General features: G+C 43.1%; 1 protein-coding gene across 1 annotated transcript; it reads left to right on the forward strand.

Annotated features, from left to right (window-relative positions):
- The first annotated feature begins 11,140 nt into the window (after window positions 1-11,140).
- Window positions 11,141-16,174, forward strand: c4h11orf98 (chromosome 4 C11orf98 homolog). The gene is made up of 4 exons (XM_080851021.1): window positions 11,141-11,214; window positions 11,520-11,644; window positions 15,397-15,494; window positions 15,635-16,174. Exons 1-4 carry the CDS (start codon window positions 11,176-11,178, stop codon window positions 15,772-15,774), a joined length of 402 nt encoding a protein of 133 aa, XP_080707147.1. The 5' UTR covers window positions 11,141-11,175; the 3' UTR covers window positions 15,775-16,174.
- Window positions 16,175-22,009: the final 5,835 nt, after the last annotated feature.

Below are 22,009 nucleotides of genomic sequence, written 5' to 3' on the forward strand. Positions count from 1 at the left end.
GTTCTACTACTATTTAATTGAGTTACACGCGAATGTGTTTTTCTTTCACGTTTATTATGATTGTGTTTAATTCATTCTCCACCCCCCACAAAAAAACAACAAATAGTCTGTAGCCAGGTTGAGTGAGAGAGGCTACTTGTAAACGCTAATTTGTACATTCCCCCTGGACGGTGCAGCTGTTGAAATATGACTGCTGTTCAGAATGAGAGGTTGCAGGAACGTTGCACAGCTGCTCTATTTGTCTGGGTGTCCTGGCTGCCTAGTTGTGTTCTCTTAAAAAAGAGTCTCCACTGCTTCCTGTTGTCCAGCAAGGGCTGCCATTGGCTCACAGTGGAGCTCTCTGACCTAGGTAACGTGTTAAATAAATGACAGCGTTAAGACTACCACAAGAACAGGCCTAATGCTTATGTTAGTTATGTAGCTACTAGCTAACATAGGCCTACCTGTATATGTCAGTTATGTAGCTACTAGCTAACATAGGCCTACCTGTATCCACTCACTGCCAAGACCTCTCTAGCTGCTAGTCCTGCATCAGATAGTTTGTGCGTTGCTGTTGCTCTCAGGCTGCGGCCAGTCTAGTCCCTGCCTCTTGGCATGATCTGGAGAGCACTGACGATGGCTTAGGCCGAAACGCGTCTGGAAATAAACTGGTCTAAATGAAATAGCAATGAGAAAAGCTTTAGAGTGAGTTTTTTTTTCTACTCTAAGTTAACATTCTTTTACTCGCACCCAAAATCACATTTATTTTGGAAGTAGAGCGCGCCTATCCCTACTAATGATCTGGAGAGCACCTTTGCAAATGGAATCTGATCTGATGAAATTCAGTGACCTGCATCAAACCAAATCAAAAGGGTGGCCAGGTATCCCTGCCTAGGGTCTAGCATAGCTGCTAATACCAGACAGTTCTCCTTTAGTTGTCCGGGTTGTCCCATAAAACTCTCCAAAAAATTGCATCAAGGTCAATCTTTCTGATGGTTTTCATATCTTAATTTTTTTTATCTACCGCAGCCAGGCCTCAAAGCAATTAAGAGCCCACAAAGTTTACTTCACAGCGTTTATTTTGTGTCAGCTCCTTTCTATCCGTTCCAATTTTGTGTGACTTAAAGGGACACCTGGAAACAGATGACTTATCCTCCCTCTTCCTTATTTGCTCCTTTCATCAGACTCATAAACTATGTCAAACATAATGTTAAAAACAAAATCGTTGCCTGCCATTTTTGCTCGGCCTTGCAGTGAATGGAAAGTTGATGTCGTAGAACAGGATGGTTCAAATAATGAATCTCCTTACTCATGGCCTTGTCCATTCAGAGATTAATAAATCGTTCAACCGGATCTCGTGTTGCATCAAACAAGGTAACCATACAAAAATGAATCACACAGATGAAAGATAGACCATAAATATGTAAACCGCCGTAAAGTAACCATTCAGGGTCAAACCGACCTCTAACATCAAATCCAATGCCCCATACACACCAAATCAAAAATAATGCCAAAAATATACATAAATCTTTCACTCTCTCTCTCTTTCACAAACATGCATAAATAAACAAAACAAAAACATACCAAACCAGAAGGCATTACAAATTGTGTTAAATTATACACACCGACAAAAAACTGATACACACGCTTGTATGAAACCTTCTGATAATCAAGAGAGCGCGGCTGGATGGGTGCAGGACTCTTAAAGCCTCTGTTGTTATCTGGGGCCCATTTTTCAAAGTCAGGAATTGTCTCGTGTCAGAGCACCAACAGCACAGCGAGAGCCTTCCGTGTCTCTTGTTGACAGCTCTGTTTAACCGCACGTTCAATTATGGCCCCTGGTCCGATTAGGCTTCTTCCTCAGACATTTGGATACTATCAGCACAGACTAAACAAGCTCAGGGTTTGGAGGGATTTACACCACCACCCCCACCCCCCACCCCCCTAAAAAAAAAAGAGCACAAAGACGCTGTATAATCAGAACAAAGTCTGACTTTTCACAACAGACACACGGTTCCCATGGCATTAAGAATGCAAAGAGTGCCTCACCAACACCGGGTCGTGAAACTAAACCTGAGGCAAACTTAAGCTTTCACTGTATGACGAATGCAAAAATCCATTTCCAGCGGTGCCATCCTCAAATGCTAAGAGAGTGAAGGCCAACAGCAAAACAAAAACAAATGTTTCAATGACTCTAACTTTGGCTTTGACATGGGGCATCCATTTAGTGTCAATGCTGTGAGTGTGTCAGAGTGAGTTTTCCTTGGGTAGAAGAATGGACCCTGTAACCCCTGTGAGAGAGAGAGAGAGAGAGAGAGAGAGAGAGAGAGAGAGAGAAGAGAGAGAAGGAGAGAGACAAAGTCAGACAGAGAGAGGGAGAGAGGGAGAGACAGAGACAGACAGAGAGAGAGAGGGAGAGAGTGAGACAGAGAGAGAGAAAGAGAGAGAAACAGAGAGGGAGAGAGTGAGACAGAGAGAGGGAAAGAGAGAGGGACAGAGAGAGAGAGGGAGAGACAGAGACAGACAGAGAGAGAGAGGGAGAGAGTGAGACAGAGACAGACAGAGAGAGAAAAAGAGAGAGTGAGACAGAGACAGAGAGAGAAAGAGAGAGTGAGACAGAGAGAGAGAGCGAGAAAAAGACAGGAAGAGAAGGGGAAACACTTAACTTCAACCTAGTATCCATAAAGCCTTATAAACACACTCATAAAAGGTTAAAAAGTATTCGTGACTCATGATTAACGTACGTCTATGTAACTCTTTACACATAGTAATGATTGCACGCATAAAGCTTTACGATGTTACAGTATAAACCCTTACAGCTGAAAGTATCAGAATGCATAATAAAGCTTTTACCTCCTGATAATGGCACTAATGACATCTTTGCCTTATGTCAAATGCTGTTTATTCACCAAATGGTCTTTACGGATCCTCTTGTGACTCATATAACCTTTCATAATAATATATGTGTAGTTATACTACAACATCATAAAGCTTTATCAGTGCAGTCATGTCTATTTATAGACAGTTATATGCTATGATGCCTTATGAATACTCAATACTCATTTATAAATGTGTTCATAATGCTTTAAGTATATAGAGTATAAGTAAAGTGCTCCCGGTGGACCCTGTGGTGCAAGCAGTAGCCCGACCTTGTACAGGCTTGAACGTCCATCGGGGAAACAGGTTCAATCCGACCCGCTGTCATATCCCGATTCCCACTCCCCACCTCTTCTCTCCATCTCATTTCCTGTCCAGACCTTCACTGTCCTATGGTTTAAAAGGCACACAAAAAAGCCTAAAAACAAAACTTAAATAAAAAAAAGTAAAGTGCTCCCTGAGACAGACAGACAGACAGACAGACAGACAGACAGAGAGACAGACAGACAGGCAGACAGAGAGACAGACAGACAGACAGACAGAGAGACAGAGAGACAGACAGACAGACAGACAGAGAGACAGCAGACAGACAAAGAGACAGTCTAACAGACAGACAGACAGACAGACAGACAGACAGGCAGACAGAGAGACAGACAGACAGACAGAAGGAAAAGAGAGCGAGAGACAGACAGACAGACAGACAGACAGACAGACAGACAGACAGACTAACAGACAGACTAACAGACAGTCAGACAGACAGACAGACAGACAGTCAGACAGACAGACAGACAGACAGACAGACAGACAGAGAGACAGAGAGACAGACAGACAGACAGACAGAGAGACAGCAGACAGACAAAGAGACAGTCTAACAGACAGACAGACAGACAGACAGACAGACAGACAGACAGACAGACAGACAGGCAGACAGAGAGACAGACAGACAGACAGAAGGAAAAGAGAGCGAGAGACAGACAGACAGACAGACAGACAGACAGACAGACAGACAGACAGACTAACAGACAGACTAACAGACAGTCAGACAGACAGACAGACAGACAGACAGACAGACAGACAGACAGACAGACAGACAGACAGACAGAGAGACAGACAGACAGACAGACAGACAGACAGACAGACAAACAAACAGACAAACAGACAAACAGAGAGACAGACAGACAGACAGACAGAAGGAAAAGAGAGCGAGAGACAGTGAGAGGGTTGTTTCACTCGTCCTGACCCACGCCTCAGTGCTGAAGCAGAGGCTCCATAAGGAGGTGAACAGTATCCCTGAGATCTGGGCCTTTGGGGGGAGATGGATTACCTACCTCTGGCTGACTCACACAACATAGACGCAGTGCTCCGTTCCGCTACATCCCTCCAACGCCCGACCACGCCGTGGAGCGACAGGCAAGGACGGCAGGCTCGGCTTTTTCCATTCGCCACCGGGATCTTAAGATCCACTCAACGACAGGAGATTAATCCAATTTGCTGGCATCTAATGGACTTTGTAAGGAAGCCTCGCAGCCTCGAATTATAACGATTAACAATGGCTTACATCATCTGTGACATATGCCCTGCTGAATCCATCTCTGCGTAGAAGCTGAACGGTGGAAATAGCGTGTACCTCCTCAATGCCGCATCTTAGTAATTTTCCAAAGTGTCCATGGCTTTACCGATCCAACTCCATTCCCTCGTCCTTTCCATGCACTACAAGACTTTCACAGAGGTCCCAAGAGCTCTCATCTTGGAGTTTAGAAACATTTGGTGGAGCATATATCAACAGGGAGCAGTCCATTTTCGGAAGAGTCGTTAAAATCACTTAAACACAATACCTCCTGTAAGGGGACAGGCAAGAAGCATGACTTTCTCGTCAAAAACTGGTCATGACTACTTTACAAGGTTTCCCTGTGTGAAGGGGCCACTTCACTTTATTGACTGACAGCAATCTAACTCAATACTGAACACACAGGCCTATGAAGAAGCACTTCAAAAGAACAGGCAAATGCTAATATAAACTGCACAAAGTCAGACCAATAAACAGTGCCTGAGGAGCTTGAAGGAGCCGCTCAGGTATGCAAACACATACAAAAGATAGGCAAGCTTGACACACTGATGTCTCAAAAAGGTGAACATTTACATATAGAGGACACTTTTATCCACAGACACTTGTGCTGAAAATGCATGGCAGAGGAGTGAAACGCTCTCTTCGCTCTGCGGGGGCGTGTCATGGCGTGGGGAGATGGTGTTACAGACTGAACTAACAAGCTAATTCGCTAGCTAGCCAGCTAATAGGCTTTCAGTCACTTATTTTTATATTAGAACTGTCATTCCGTGAAAGCATGCCCAGGGTTAAGTATCTAACACACCAGGAACAATAAAAAGCCCATAAAAGGCCCTCCAAGCTGTTTTTTTCAGCAAATGTATAGTCTGAATAACACCGGGGTCCCATCATTTTAGCACCATGAAAGAGAGCTACAAACAATCTGATTGGCAGCTGCCTGTGAAAGTCGCTCCTCGTTTGCATAGGATTAAACTTTTTAAGCTTGCTTCACCCAATTCACTCCTCTACGTCACTCCAGCAGAAAATGACCGGAACACGCTTCGCTCGCATTTATTATTGGTGTTACAGTACCGTGTGTGCACAGCCTGGGAATCGAACCCATGACTTTGGCATCCACAGCCTGGAAATCGAACCCATGACTTTGGCATCCACAGCCTGGGAATCGAACCCATGACTTTGGCATCCACAGCCTGGGAATAAAACCCATGACTGTGGCATCATTGGCAAACTAAACCACCTCCACTAACCGTTGAACCTCCACTTACTGAGCCTAAGACCAGGGTCTATTACCACGCCCTTACTGTCAACATCTGCCCCACACCCGCTCCGGGATACCAGTGGCGGCAGGGAGCGCATGTGTGAACAAAATGAAGTTTCTCATCATAAATCTAATTAGAGAAGAACAGCCATTCCAAGCTCAAGAGTTTTCTCTCTCTTTCTCTCTCTCTCTCTATCTCTCTCTCTCTCTTTCTCTCTCTCTTTCTCTACATCCCTCTTTTTTTTTCCAAAATGTGTGGTATGAAGGACTTGTGGGTTTTCAAAGAGCCATTAAAATAACTCTTGCCGCTGGTTTTGCAACATGACAAGTTTGGTTTGGCTGGCAATCAGAGGGCTGAAAGACATCTTGCAGGAGGACGGACCGCGCTGTCATGGAGGCTGTGATTCACACGCATGCACATATACACACACACACACACACACACACACATGCACTTATACACACATGCACACACAAACGCACACATATACACACACACACACACATATACACACACGCACGCATATACACACATGCACACACAAACGCACGCATATACACACACACACACACACACACACACACACACATATACACACATGCACGCATATACACACATGCACACACAAACGCACGCATATACACACACACACACATATACACACACACATATACACACATGCACGCATATACACACATGCACACACAAACGCACGCATATACACACACACACACACATATACACACGCACGCACGCACTGGAACGAGGCACAGCTTCACACACCAGCAATAACAAAAACACCACACCATTGTATCCCCCAACTTCTCGCCTCAAATGAGAGAGTTTGACTCCGCAGTCAATCCGGATAAACACACTTGCACAATCAAGACACTTTAAACGAGTGTCTCTGCGGCTTTTTCTGTTCCCTTTTCCCCCTTGTGAAATCAAATAAAAGCCGGCTAAAAGAGTGCGGGGCAGGCCAGATGATGTCAATGTCGGACAGAGGCAGCTGGCCTGACAACATCCTTAAGCCCTCTTGACAGTAGTTTTAGACAAATAAACCTCTTTTATTTTGTTAGGCAGGAAACAGAGGAAAAAAAACAAAAGCCTCACATAGGCGGTTTGAATCAAATTCTCAGCTGGCCCACTCCCCGATGAGAAAAAGAGAAAATAGGGTCAATAATTGAAGAGAAATAGGATAGCACCACTAAAGTGATCAATATGTAGGAATGGTTAAGTGATATTATGGTGCTTTTCAAGACAGATTCAAGTGGCTGTGGGGGGAAAATACTGAAGAGAGAAAAGAAATCATCAAAGTTGAGGTCATGTCCTCACAAGTTAGCATTAGCATAGTGAGAGGGTTATGACTCCAGAATATAAATGCAGCTCTTACACCATCTGGCTGCAGTATGTTGACTTTCTCATGGTTTGAAATACTGCCAGTATAAAAACGAACTAATACAACAATTTACATTTAGCAGACGCTTTTATCCAAAGCAACTTACAAGGATGTATAGACATTTCTTACATTTACACTGATGGCACACTGCACATCAGGAGCAATTAGGGGTTCAGTGTCTTGCTCAAGGACGCTTCTACAGGGAATCGAACTAGCAACTTTCTGATTACTAAACGACTTCTCTACCTCCTGTACCACTCAACAATCAGTTGAATGTGTGTGTAGTTCCTCTTTCACTGGTCACTATATCAGCAGTCTTGGCAAGAAAGCAGTCAACACTAACAGGGTGAAATACTCCATAAACACCAATCCAGTTTCTATTAGTACTGTTCACATAATTCTCTGAAGGTTTGTTATGAAGTTTTTTTTCCTGGAAAGCCAATACTGACATGAGGTCTTTGCAAAAATCCCTCCTGCTGTAGTCTTTAGCTCACGTCCACTTGTTATCTTTATTGAATTAAATGGATTGCTGAATAAAGCATTAACATAACAAAACACCAAGTACTTCAATTCACTGGGTGGAGGGGACCATGAGTGCCGCAGTGCCAGAGTATAAACTCATAAATAGTGGGCCTCTGGCGTCTCTGTTTGTGGTTATTCTGCTGGCGGAGGAAACGGTCACAATTGAAAAATCACGGATATACTCCTGCTGAGGGACCAGGAGAGGAGAAACTGTCCGAGAGAGAGAGAGAGAGAGAGAGAGAAGGACTGGGGATCGGACAATTACCCTTCCCCAGCAGGGAAATCAATTGGGCTGCGAGCGTGGGAAACATCTGTGCAATTTAGATGGGGCGGCCGCTCCCAAGCCACGAAAATTACCCAATATTATTGGTTCAAAGCATATCCTGCCAGGGCAGCCGTGCTGCAGCCCCGCTCATCGGGGCCGTACCTGCTTACCTCCGTGGCCTCATGATCTCTTAAACATCCTTGGAGGCTGGGCCCCGTCTGCCATACTGTGGGAAATGTAGTGGTTCAAACAAAAATGAGGTAGTGTGAGCAGATTGGTTTTCAACACGGCTCCATGGATGGGGATGAAAAAGCCTTGAATTTAAATAAACACCAATGGGCTTAAATAGACAGAGGGAGGGGAAAAAAGGGCTCTGGGCCCTTGGCACCGACGGTCATGTATTTCAGCCCAGCTTCAAATCTTTTACAAACAAAGACAGCGGAGTGTGATTTTCAGAGCAGTTAAAAGAAGTCTAAACAGAGCTTGCCTATTTTTTTGGATGATTATTCTGATTAAGGATTAAGAAAATACTTCCCTGCCTCCAAAACCTCTTTCTGTGGATGGAAAACAGTTCCTATTCTTTTAGAAGCAGCAGAGTCAAAGTGTCCTGAATAGAGGCGTTCATTGATGTTCATTATTGTTAAAAAATAATAGTACAAATCGTAAACCCAAACGTATTACCTTGCTACTGCAAGATTTTGTTTATTTTTTTTCAGAGGATGAACAGCAGCATCCACTCAATGGAAAGTAGCCTGGCACAGACATACCTCAGAGCCTTACCTAAGAGATCTGTTCTCAGAGTTCTGTTCTCAGAGTTCTGTTCTCAGAGTTCTGGTCTCAGAGTTCTGGTCTCAGAGTTCTGTTCTCAGAGTTCTGGTCTCAGAGTTCTGTTCTCAGAGTTCTGGTCTCAGAGTTCTGGTCTCACTGCTGCTTGTCTCCCAGTTCCCCGCCTAGTGACCACGGCCAAGTGTTTACAACCTGCTTCTGAGACAGAAATGTGGAGTACCTGTGGAGTACAGGTGATAGCTCAGGGTATTTTATTCATAAAGGGAGGTTAGATTAACATTACACGTCTGATAATGAGGAAATTAAGCTTATTTGTTACAAAACCAAGCTGGTAACCGGCTCCCCACCTCTGTCACTAGCCACTAAGCCTGCTAGTACAGGAGTTGGCCACAAGAGGGAGACTATTTGAAGTTACAGACAGAGGAGGCTTTGTCTAACACTTTTATAACCTGTGATTTCATTTTATCTTTAAAAAGACTGTTATAACAGGACTGTTATAATACTAAATGAAAATTCAGATCTTTTTTAGGCTGACAATAAATAATCAAAATGTTGACACTGATTGCTGATTAACACCATGCCCTCTGAGTGAGATGATGACATTTCTGAGACCTTAATTTTTTCAAAATGTAAATATATTTATGTTTCTACATTCTGAACAAATGGGAAAGCATTCATATTGCCTTGCAAGAATCCTGCGATCCAATTTGACTGAGAGAAACCAGCAAACGTACTGGATGAGAGTATGGGGCACTCTGACTGCCTGATAGAATCCAGCATTATGACTGGCTGGTCAAATTCTGCATTCTGATTGGCTGTTGATTTTCTACAAGATTCTACTTTATTTGTTATGGATAAAATAGTATGAGGAAATAGCTGTGACTGTACTGTACTGTACTGTGTGTACTGTAAACACAAAAGCATGCCATGGCTGATGATCTTAGAATACTGTATCATGCAGAAGGAATATCCCAGAGTTCAATTTGTGTGTTTATGTTTGTATGAATGTTCTAATTTGTGCTTAATGTTCCATTTAGAGTGTTCTAAAATCAGTGATTTGGAGTCTTACGGCAGAGCTATTTCAGCAGGTTGTCTGTCCACACAGTGAACCTGTGACCCCACAACCAGTGACTAAACTTATAACATCAATAGCCTTCTTCATGGAAAAAACTGAAGCCTATGAGTGGGATGCTCATGACTGAGCATGATTAAGAAATGTACTTGTGAAAGAAAAAGGCCAAGCTTTGCCCTCACTAGGCGGAGACATCTGAGACAGAACGGCCCTAAGACCACTAGTGGACCCATCAACAGACAAGAGGAAAGGCTTAGTAAAATCTGCGTGAGCTAAAGGCACACTAGTCACCAGTGTAAACTTCTGTAAGATTCTGAAAAGCCTCTGTACAGCCAGGGCGTCAGTACTGAGGACACAGCTGTCTCTTCTGTACTCACACCCTTACCAGCCACTTAGAACCACCTCTACAGAACAATCTAGACCAGTGGTTCTTAACCTGGGTTCGATCAAACCCCAGGGGTTCGTTGAGTCACTCTCAGGGGTTCAGAAGGGGTCAATACACACACAGTATAACCCCGTTCACACTAGCAATGTCGAGCCGTTTTAATACATACCTATGTTTTGAAAAAATCATTTTTTATTTTTCAAATTACAAAGGGTTCGGCGAATGCACTAATGAAGCTTGCAGGGTTAAGTTCCTCTAATAAGGTTAAGAACCACTGGTCTAGACCACTAGCAATGCCCTCCTGAGAAATGATATGACCTAAAAACTTTACTGCAGTGAGATGTACAATCTTCACAGGGAGCAACATCCCCCCCCCCCCCCCCCCCCCCCTTATATGACAATACTGTAGCCCATATCTATCTGGTTGATTGAAATGCCCTGTCTAAGTGTTCACGTAATACAATATTTGGACTTTTGTTGCCACATATGCCTAATTTCAACTAAATTATTTTGGGTTGCGCAGGTGTAGTATGTCTATGTACTTTTCTAAAAATATGTATTGTTTTACCACAAGCAACTCCATATCAGTGAGACACAACAACAGCAGTACCTACCATATTATCATCGCCACCATCATCTTTATAATTAATAACAGTTGTGGTAGTAGGTTAATTAGTTGCAGAATATTTTTTAAATTATTTCCTTGTTGAAAAGCCACCATTAGGATAAAACTACCGCACCCAGTCCACTAGAGAGCAGTGTGTTTCAGTATAAACCTCTTCAAATTGGTCCTTCTTCGTACGTTTACATTGACATGTTTTTACATGTGCCAGAGAATTTCTAAATTATCTAGTCAAAGATTTTGCTTCGGCGTACAACATCCTTCTTTTTCTGTCTATGCCATGGTAACATCTTTTATCGAGTTCTCGCACGTCTAGAATGAGAGTTGCCGTAGTATCCATAGACATGTACATATACATGTCTATGGTAGTATCGCGCTCCAGCCAATGAGATGTTAGTCCGGAAGGCAAACTTCCGGGTAACTCACGTGGTTCCTGGTTGCAAGCATGGCTGGTGCAGGTGGAAAGATAAACAGACCCAAAACAGTAAGTTACATTAATATTTGCAACTACACATCCGGCCAGTGTAGTTCTACCTTCAGTTTGTTTAACCTTTATACTGCCTGGCGTTCTGTGCTGTTTTGTACGTAGCCATATATTATTTTATCTCCACGGAAATTCGTTTAGCATTTTGCCAGTAAACTCACACCACACTTAGCCCACTGTTCCATGGCTCTAAAACTTCTCAAAATGTAATGTCTCAAATATATATCTGTAAACGAATTACCAGAACGTTTTTATAGGCTGTCGATCTGTAGGTAAATTCCTGTTCTCCTTTTTGTTCAATAAAGGATTTGGGAAAGAAATTGTATAAGAGACGAAGGGTCCTGGGAAGGCAGAAAAGACAGAGGCATGCGATCACTGGAGCAGTAGTGGACAAAGGGCTTATCACTAGACATCATCTCAAAAAGAGAAGGTAAGTTCAGTCTTTCCACAAGACCACTTGGAAAACCATGCAATACCACATGTCTTCGGTACTCTGCGTTTGAAAAGTGGCATCATACAAGACAGGCTTGACTAAAGTAATAAAAAGACAACAAGGACCAAGCTTTAAATAAAACGTTTATTTTCGTTGAAATAATTATTGTTGTTTTATTAGGATACATTGTTGGCATATGCCATTACGTTTAAGCGTTAATCACAGTGAAGGTTGTGAGTTGAATGTGTGTAGTATCATGCATGTAGTATCCTGTGTGTGTGTGTGTGTGTGTGTGTGTGTGTGTGTGTGTGTGTGTGTGTGTGCCTCTTTCCCTTATACCCCTGGGAGGGATTCCAGAAAGTGGGTTTATTTAAAACTCTGTGAGTTAACCCTGAGATGAGTGAAACTCTGTGGTTTCCATTCCAGAAAGAGAGAAAACTCAAACTTTGGGTCAGTTACCATAGTACCTGAGCAGGTTAACTTCGTGTTTAACACGGGACACAGATTGTGAGAGGCTCACCCAGCTGTGCAAGCATTTTTAAAGACCGTAAAAAATCTTTAACTTATCCTGATGATGTTCTCTATGAAAGACATCAACTCTCATCTGAGGGAATGCAATATCTTTGGCGGCTACTAGTAGCCTGACGATGTCATGCTCATCTCCATTGGGCAGTGATTATGAAAGTGAAAGTGACACTATGGCAGAGGTGGTGTAGACACACACACTCTGAAATTCACCTCTGCATTTAACCCATCCAGGGAAATGACACACACACACACACACACAGTGAAGTGAGGTTACACACTAACCCGGAGCAGTGAGCTGCCATTGGCGGCGCCCGGGGAGCAGTGATCGGGGTTAGGTGCCTTGCTCAAGGGCACTTCAGCCGTGGATGTGGCATGGGAGAGCAGTGGTCTACCACTTCCCCCGCCCACATTTTTCCTACTGGTCGGGGATGGAACCGGCCGCCCTCCGGTTTCCGGCCTGAAACCCTAACCAGTAGGCCACGGCTGCCGGGGGCGTGTTTTTAAAAAAAAATGCCTTTTCACTCAATTGGATATACCTAGAACCAGTCAGAGCAACGTAGTATGACCTTCCAGGCCAGCTGATGCATTAAACTTTTACCGGGTCCCGTAGGAAGGACGGCAAAAACATATTTTCGATCGACAAATACCCTGATAGCGCGTCTCTGTTCCTCTTTCAAAATGAATGCGCAGACTTGCATCCCCAAATTCTAGCTCTCCAGCGGCAGCCATGTTTGTTGAATACGAGCTCAACCCAAGCCTTGGTGACGTAGTTGATTACGTTACGGTTGATCATCTGCCCATCATCGTATAAAGCCCGCCCTGACAATTTGATTGGTTAGGTTGATTTTCTGAGATCTGATAATTTCTCCCCAACGGAGCAGTGCCAGACCGAACTTCCAGACCTCAAATGTTGTAGGCGGGGCTAAGTTGGGTTTGGTATCCAGGCTAGGCTACTAGGACCAGATGTCTCCAATGCCACTCGCCGGAGTAATGCACTCATCGTTGAGCGTGTAGCGTACCTTGCATTGCGTCAGTTTCCCAGCGAAGACTTCGTGTAGGGCCTGTTCCATAGGTCATGCTGAGCAAGAATACAGTCGTGTTATTTGTTAATAAGGCAGCAGCCTACTTGCCTTCACTAAACATTTATTGTGTTCCCTGGCCATTTTGCTTTATGCGACCTCGGATACCCGCAATATACTATGATTATAATAATGGTCTAATTTTAATATACAGAACTCTTTTTTTTTTTCATTTCAGTTCATTGGTGCGATTGATTCTAGCCTAGATATATTCTCATTACTTGAGGTTGTTGTCCTGAATTCTACTAATTGCTAGTATAACACTTCGTGAAATATCCCCACCCCCAACCAGGGACAACAAGAGATAGACCTCGGAAAGAATTCACATGAAATGGGATTGATAATATAGCCCAGCCTACGACGAGAAACTGTATCAACTTACAGATTTACCCTGATGGAATTGGACTGCCAAAAAGCCTCCAGAGCCGAATGCTGACCAAGTTTATTTTAAATCTTTATGGCCATGAATTCTCATAATGCTTTCCTTAAGTGTAAAAGTGGTGTGCGAGCCATTGGGTCATAAACTCGGCCTGCGTTGGCGAACACAGCCCTTTTATCCTAACTCCAGTCAAGTAACACCAAGCCAACTGACGGACATTTTAATCTCCTTCATTGTACCGTTTAACACCAATTTTGGTAATCAGGGTTTGTAAACCCTGACAAATTGAGAACCCAAGTTAAATCTGAATACTTTCATAGTGCAGTTCACAGTTAGCATGCTAGCAAGCTTCTTTTCAATGACTGTTCAATGACAAGCTTCTTTTCAATGACTTGTTGTTGCTGTTGTTGGTCTTTGCAATGATTTTGTTATCAAGGGCCTTTTGCTCTCAGGAACTACTCAGGAAGTGAACAATAAAGGTGTTTGGAAATATATTAAGAGAGGGCATCCCTCCCTACCTTCAAGAAGCTTTTGAAGACCCAACTCTTCAGAGAGCAGCTCCCTTCCTAACTGGCACTTTGACTAGCGCTTAACTTGCACTTACAGCAGTTACATTCCTGCACGTCTTTTTCTATTTTGTTTTTCTATTTCTTATGTAAAGTAGTATTTATTGTTACACCAGGTTTCTATTGCTTGTAGCTTGACTGTTCTCTCCCTTTTACGTCGCTTTGGAAAAAAAGTCTCTGCTAAATTACTAAATGGAAATGGACACATTTGTCGAGAAAAATATTATTCAAAAGTAATAATCCATCCTCCATGTTCTGTACAACATTACTTTGGATTTCTGGGGGAAATCTGATTGATTTGTCCTGATTGATGATCAGCTAGCCTTCACTGCAGGTGGTGTGTGTTAATGTTTCCCATGTCGATTTAAACTAAATGAGGAAGGAAAGATCATGCCCTGTCTGTCTGAGAGCAGTAGCTTTAAAATGTATTTTTTACCACTTGAGAAATAAGACCGTACCTTGATGTAGATGATTTCCAGTGTGCTAGAATATATGCATCCTCTTTCCCTGCTCTGTCTCATCTTGAGCAGGAAAAAGCAGCAAAGTAAAAGGGTTGTCTGCTCCTTCCTGAAATAGAACTTCATAAATTATAAAATTAATACAAAAATAACAAGTCATTGACCTGATATAAAGATGCACTCGTGTAATCCTCCACAAAAGTCGGTTGTTATGCTTGTGGGGCTGTGGCTGCAATACAAAAGGAAGGGAGTACAGGGAAAGATCATCTGTATTTGAGAACAGTCGATAGCAGCCAGCCACTGTTGGACGTCCATTTGAACATAAAACATGCATGAGGGGAAAGGAGCATGGACAGCTCAGTGCTATAGAGAGTTCTGTAGGCTGTATGTTGGGTTTTATGCTCGTGTTTACGGTTTTAAAATCCCACTTAGTACGTTTTGGTTGTCTGGTTGATAAAGCATGCCTTATTTTATTTTCAGGATATGCCCTTTGTTTGGACACATTGCTATATGAGACTTTGTGTATTTCAGTTTCTCGCCAATGTAAACCTCTGTAAAAGTGGCTAAATATTACATTTTCAAGACCTATAACACGGAGGGAATTTTGGAGAGAGTGAATTTATGCATGTGGTTTTTTTGGCTGAATATGTGTATAAATATACTGTATATATGTGTGTGTTTGTGTGTGTATCTGTATATATACGAATTCAACTCTGACCCCAATTATTCCCCACAACAGCTCCAGCGCTCGAGCCAATATTACTCTGTCTGGCAAGAAGAAACACAAGCTACTGAAGCAGCTGGCCCATATGGATAAGGAGAAATCCGGCATGGATGGTATATCTTCAGTTTAGAGTTGAATATATAAACATGTAGAGCTGTCAGATAACACTTGAACAGAGCAAAAGGGCACAAAACATCCTCATAAGCTATGTATTCCATCATTGAAATTCTCTTTGTGGCTTTCCTTTTTGTAGTGGAGTTCGTACCACGGAGGAAGGCCCCAACTCCGAGGCCCACTGCCCCCTCCTCCAAGTCCAAGAAAGCAACACAGAAAAAAGCACCACAGAAGAAAGCTGCTGCATCAAAGGATGCCGAAGTGATGGATATTGAATGATGGATTCTATGATGGCGTGAGATAAAAGCCACACAGTGGGATCGGCTAGTCAGTGGCATTACCCGAGTTCATTGGGTTAAAAAGTGACTTTCAATTGTTGGCGAATATCTTGTGAGGTTAATGGGTGGACTGTAAACACCGGCCAGAGTGCACCATGAATGTGTTTTTGGTGTGACAAAATAGATTAATTTGCTGAAATTAAGAAGTATCATTTTAACAACTTGGATACAAATGTATAACGTTTTGTAAGGTTCCAAATACTTGCCCAGGTTTCACTTGGATTTGCAGACATGTAATGAAACAATTTATGTTGATGTTGATTATGGTGTCGTGTGGAAACATCATATGTTAATGAAATGGTTTTGTCCTTTTGTTAATTAAATGGTAAATATTTCTCTGACCTGTGTTAATAGATTATTGATCACATGTATATCAATAAACGAGCCATAAACGCCGTTGTAGAAGCCTCCCAATTGACAATGAATGAAAATTTCGCCAGTTCAGTCTGGGCGACTTTGTTCATTCATGCTATATAATCCCTCTGTACTCCATATGCGTATGTTATATGGAATAGCACAGGCATGGGATTGGCCTCTTATTTCCTAGCGTGGGTTTAATAAGGAGAAGTCGGAAGATATTTAATTTATGCGTGGTGTGGTACTGCCATGTCTAAGATATGGGGGCTGAACAAATATGTGCCGTCATCTCTCCACTAGTCGCGTTGAGGACAAAGAGACAAAAATGGGTCAGACTCAGGGAAAGCAAGGATATCTCACGAAGAAAATTACGTGGGTGATACGGCGTTGTTTTTCACGTTTTTAAACAATCGGATTGCGTTTTTATTTCAGAAGGTTAATTTGACGGTTTTGGCAGTTTGGGCCGCTTGCAGCAATTCATGCCTGCTACATAGGTTTCACTTCGCAGTAGACTATTGTCAATTTGCGGCGCAGAGCGTTTGTGACGGGGCATCTTCTGATCGCCTTGAAGGCGAGGAATAATGAGCATCATTTCTGTTTACGTCCATTAAGTGTTCACCTTCTTTGCCTCAGGAGTCCTTTAATAGGTAACTTACTCTCACATCTTAATTTCCTTGTGGCACGCTCTTTCCATTGTATAGCCTAATCAACCCGACCCGGAGCCAAATGTGTTGCTGTTTTACTGGACTCTTGTTTTTATTTTAGGATAAGTGGTACATTAAAGTGGTCGATTTTAGGATAGCTCAGTTTACATGTCATTTTGGAAAACATTATGTTAGTCACACCTCCGACGACACTACGCGTAAGGCTAACGATCTCTGGGGATGATGGTAACTGTTCTATGTTGTAATCGTTCAATGAAATACGCTCGTGCTATTTTAAATATGTTGATATACCATGGCAATGTTCCAGTGAGATTTTTACGAGTAATTTATTTATTGATAATGTATAAGTTCTTGCTAAGAGAACGGGATACATATTTCATTAAGGTTGCATCACGACACGGTCTTACTCCGGATACTTTTGTGTGATGCTCAGTAGCCTAGCGACGCACCACCAGCATCTTTGCTGGTCAACACCAGATGCAGGGAAAAGCGCCGATGAACCCCTAGAGGTGCTATTGCTAAGAGGCTTCGCCTTCCCATTTAGCATCCTCCGCTTCTTCTTCCTAGGGTTTTTCCCCTTATTAACGTTGTGTTTAGCGTTTTAATGTTAGTGAATTGAATCGTGAGCCTACCACAACTATTTACTTTCTTTACTTATGGTAGGCCTGCTGATATAAGAAATGTGAACGCCATAGGCCTACATTTTACATGTATTTCAGATAGACCCGGGAAGTGTCTACCAGTAAACTGCATACAGGGCAAATTGGCAAGTTTACTATTTTAGTTATACACAGGAAAATATGTTAAATTCCTTGTGCTATTGGCTTTGGACTTCACACACTGTCTCTGTCTCTCACAGTTACATGCAAGTATTACTACAATAGGGTGTACCACAACCATCATCACACCGATACTTACAATTCTTAACAACAACAAACATGCCTTGTGAGCATTTCGCTGGGGTTGGGAGTACAAACACACGTTAGAGAGCACAGTTTAGGGTTGGGTAAGGGAAGGGGTGGGAGAGCCGATATAATGTGAACACCATAGGCCAAATTTGACAGTTGTTTCTGAAACCCCCGGAAGAAGACAGTAAGCAGGTTCTACCAGTAGGCCTACACTGCATGCAGACCGAATTGGCAAGTTTACTGTTTTAGTTTTACACAAGAAAATATGTAAAACTCCTTGTGCTTTTGATGGTGGTGTATCAGACAACTCCTTTAAAGCTCCTTTTAGGGAGCGTCCTCAAAAACTAAAATCCAGCAGGAGCGTTGTGGTTGATATACCCTCAAAGGCTCTAACACCTCCTTGGTCTTGTGTGTGCTTGCCAATGTCGTTTTATTTTTTAAAGGCTATCTCGGTCACATCTTCAAAACGAGTCGTATCAATAAAGTAAACAAAGTGTTCCACTCATAATTACAACACCATGTCTGGTCATATAGCAGTCATATCAATACACTGTGAAAATTGAACTGTCTTCCGACATCAGCCAGCAATCTCCAATCCTTCGCTTTGGCCTTATTTGCCTCCAGTCTAGTTTCCTCAAAGCCGGTTACCGTCTGCCTCCTCTCCAGCAATGTAGCCTTAAGGCCCTTGCTTGGCTCTGCGTTGAGCATGAATTGTTATGTGCTTACGCGTTGCGTTGGGGGTGTTGCCAAGCAATTCTTGCAATGCTTGCGCGGCCTCTTGCTCTTGCGCTTGCGCTTACGCTTACGTAACTGACCATAAATCAGCCTTTACCCTATGCCCCATTCCCTGTTTTTACGGTTGGATCAGTATTCTTGACTGCTGGATCCTTAGACTGAGATCGTCATCTCTGAGTTGGGCTCACATTTGAACCCTCCACCAAGCTGGTCATTGGAAACTCCAAAATTCCTTTTCCATACAATGCTACAGTACCTAGATATCAAGGCACCCCTAGCTGCCTTATTCATGATTTTATCAGATTTCTCCACCTCTGAAAAAATAGCAACGTCTTACACTGCCAAAAGTAACCTTATGCATGGCAAAAACTCCAAACTGCGAACACCACAATATCAATTTAACTGACAAGAAGGTCTTATCAATGGTTTTGAAAGCCATAACATTGAAAGCGCTAAGCTCTTCAACCTGTCCTCGGCCACTCTGTATTGTTCCACCTGCCTAAACTCTCTACCGGTTTCTCCGCAATAGAAGGAATCACTTCACCATAAAAAAAAACCTTCTTCCGCCAGTTTTCCCGTACTGATAGAAACCCTTCTACATTCTACTTTCATCCTTGCCAATTTCAGATAGTCATTCAACTTGGCTAAAAGCTGACAAGTACATGGTGCAGTTGTTGTAAATGTGGCCATGACGACCATACAAGCTTAGATGGGAGGTAACCTGGTGCCGTCCTGCAGCCTCTCACCACCAACAAACCATTTAGCTGTCCTTATAATTACCTGTATTGCCATGGTGTAAGCCAATGGTGAAATTGTGTATCTAGCCAAGATACCAATCTCCAAATGCTTCTAGGGTGTGGTGTAGTTACTTGTGTTGAAGCACCACTGAATATTCTCAAAGTATGCGTTTACTAAAGCTGAAATCTCAACAACATGAGATTTCAGGGCTCAGGGACCTGAAAGTAGTAACTGAATTCATTCCACAACCCACTGTGTGGCACCGATCCAAAAGCATCAACGAAGCCCAAAAGGCCACCCAGAGGTCTCGGCCTAAATTTGGTACCAAGTCATGTTCATGTTCCAAACATCCAATCCTGGGATTCCTTTTACACAGAAGTATCCAGCAAGCTATTTTCCTTTAAATTGTAGCAGGGGCGTAACTATAGGGGTTGCAGCAGGTGCGTAGCCGGGCCCTAAGTATATTTATGTCAATCTAAATAGTCTGAATAGCCAAGTCGCATTGCCAAAATACTGATGTATAGCCATATTCAGCAGAAAAATTATGGCACGGATTACGTGCGCAGGGGAAGGGGGTGTGGTTGTGGATAGTGATCTACCCTGATAAGTGTTTTAGGCAGAATATGCGTGCGGGGGGAGGGGGCGCGTCGGCGGCGGTTTCAAACGGCTGCACCTGGGCCCGTCGTAACTACGTTACACCACTGAATAGGAGACTAACTTCCTTGCTACCATCCTAGAGAAGATCCTACCCTCCACATTACGATGACTGATAGGTCGTAATTGGCCTATGGTCATGTGATTCTTCTCCAACATAAAAAAAAATTACCACCGGCCTGACACAACATCATTAGATTGAAAACATCAGACACTCCTTTATAGACGTAAGGTACCCCATTAGAGCAAGGAGCTTTCTTTCAACTCTCAAACATCTATTTTCTCTTGAGTGAAAGAAGAACTCACCAATGGATAAATGGGTCTTTGTAGAATGCAGCCCTAGCTTGTTCTTTCTTCTGCTTTCTTTTGTCTAAGGAGCAGGGACGTCCACAGGGGCAAAAAAGGGGCAACATATTATTTTTTGTAACAGCCGCTGCCACGCCCCGCCATCTGATCGCAAATTTTGCCAATATCATTTTAAACTCTCACTAACCGCCGCTGCCACGCCCCCGTCATCTGATCGTAAATATATATATTTCTTTCTGAGGGGCAACTTCAGTTGAGGAGGGCAAACGGGCAGTTGCCCAAGTAAACTTAGCCCACTCCTGTGCACGTACTTGCTAAGGAGCTCGGCCATCCTTAACGTAGCCAGTGTACTCATCACTTCTGCCTGCAGTGCACTTAGCACCTCTTCTCTGTTCATCATCTGCTTGTTTTCGTTGCTTATTCAGCTCTCTTCTTGCTCTCTAGTCAGTGAAGCCTTTCTGTTTCAGCCTGTAGTCTTGACTTGGCTTGACCTTGCTTCTCCCTCCTAGCTTTCTGACAAACTCCATTCCGCGACTTTAGAAGCCCTTGGCCTTCTAACCTTTGAGTTCTGTCCACCACATGTGTCCCTCCTTGTCTGCCTCTCCCTCCTAGCTTTCTGACAATCTCCATATATTTCCACTACGTAATTATAGATGACCTCGTGCAATTCCAATTATCCTACGCTGTATCCTTCAGTCCTTCCAAAATTCCTCTTAAATCATCATTGATGCAACTCCATTCCGTGACTTCTGAAGCCCTTGGCCTTCTAACCTTTGAGTTCTGTCTACCACATGTGTCCCTCCTGGTCTGCTTGATTTGTCCCTGCTGTTCACCAGCTGCATAGGTTCTGATATCTTGTAGCCTTTGGTGTTCAATTCGCCACTTTGCTTCAACCGACTGACTCCAGCTACTTCTTAACAAGCAGGGCTCACTGTGGGGCACTCTTTCATCTTCATCTGTACTCTTTCATCCAGGCATTTTTTCCTTCGTTGGTGGATCCTCCTCCTGAAGCCCTTCAGTGAAGTTTCCTTCCTACATCTACATGTACAAACCTGAAGAGATTTCGCGTTTCTCTCCAAACTGGCTTTATCCATGTTCATCCCCTTTGTCGTAGTCAAAGCCATGCCAAAGTCCAAAGCCATGTGGTCTGCCTGTGACTCATCCTTATAGCCCTGATTTCACTGATGTTACGGGTATTGAGTTAGTTTATTCTTCTGTAGCTTAGTTGGGTGTATCTACCTGGCTGTATTTGCCACAGATGCTGCTGCTTCCGGTTGCTAGCCCAAAGGAGCCCCAGTCCGATCTATTCCCTTCTACCAGCTGTCTTTTCAAGCTCTCATATGGCATTTCTCCTGTTTTCCAGCTGCCCTTTGTTACAGCAGTCATTAGGTGCTGTAGAAAGGTAATTTTACTTCACAGGAAAAGATGTTACATTTCTTGTGCTTTTGGTTGGGGATTACCACACCGGCTAAACCTTTCACTGTAATTTGAAAGTACTTATACCCAACAAATTAGCCTATAACAACAGGACACTACAACCATCATTCCGATAAATAACAATACTTAACAACAAAGATGCCTTCATGAACTTTTCACTGAAGTTCTCACGTAGGCACCTAAAACCATAAATCAAAGGCCCTGTTCAGCGACCTTTGTTTAGGATGAGGAACTTAACTTCACTTCATATCTTGTATGACCGATAACATGAGTTTATTTAAGCAATAAGCCCCAAGAGGCCGTGCTTTGCGCTGATTTTAGAACAGGGACGGGGAGTTGTTAGGCACAACGCGAAGCGGGGATCAGTTTATGACTG

This window comes from Sprattus sprattus (assembly GCF_963457725.1).
Source record: "Sprattus sprattus genome assembly, chromosome: 14".
NCBI classification, from domain to species: Eukaryota; Metazoa; Chordata; class Actinopteri; order Clupeiformes; family Clupeidae; genus Sprattus; species Sprattus sprattus.

Bases quoted from the DNA above. Each gene is read 5' to 3' on its own strand.
- c4h11orf98 (XM_080851021.1), top strand. From the start codon at position 11,176: ATGGCTGGTGCAGGTGGAAAGATAAACAGACCCAAAACA. The intron at 11,215-11,519 runs GTAAGTTACATT...TGTTCAATAAAG, and splicing joins AGATAAACAGACCCAAAACA to GATTTGGGAAAGAAATTGTA. The intron at 15,495-15,634 runs GTATATCTTCAG...TCCTTTTTGTAG, and splicing joins GGAGAAATCCGGCATGGATG to TGGAGTTCGTACCACGGAGG.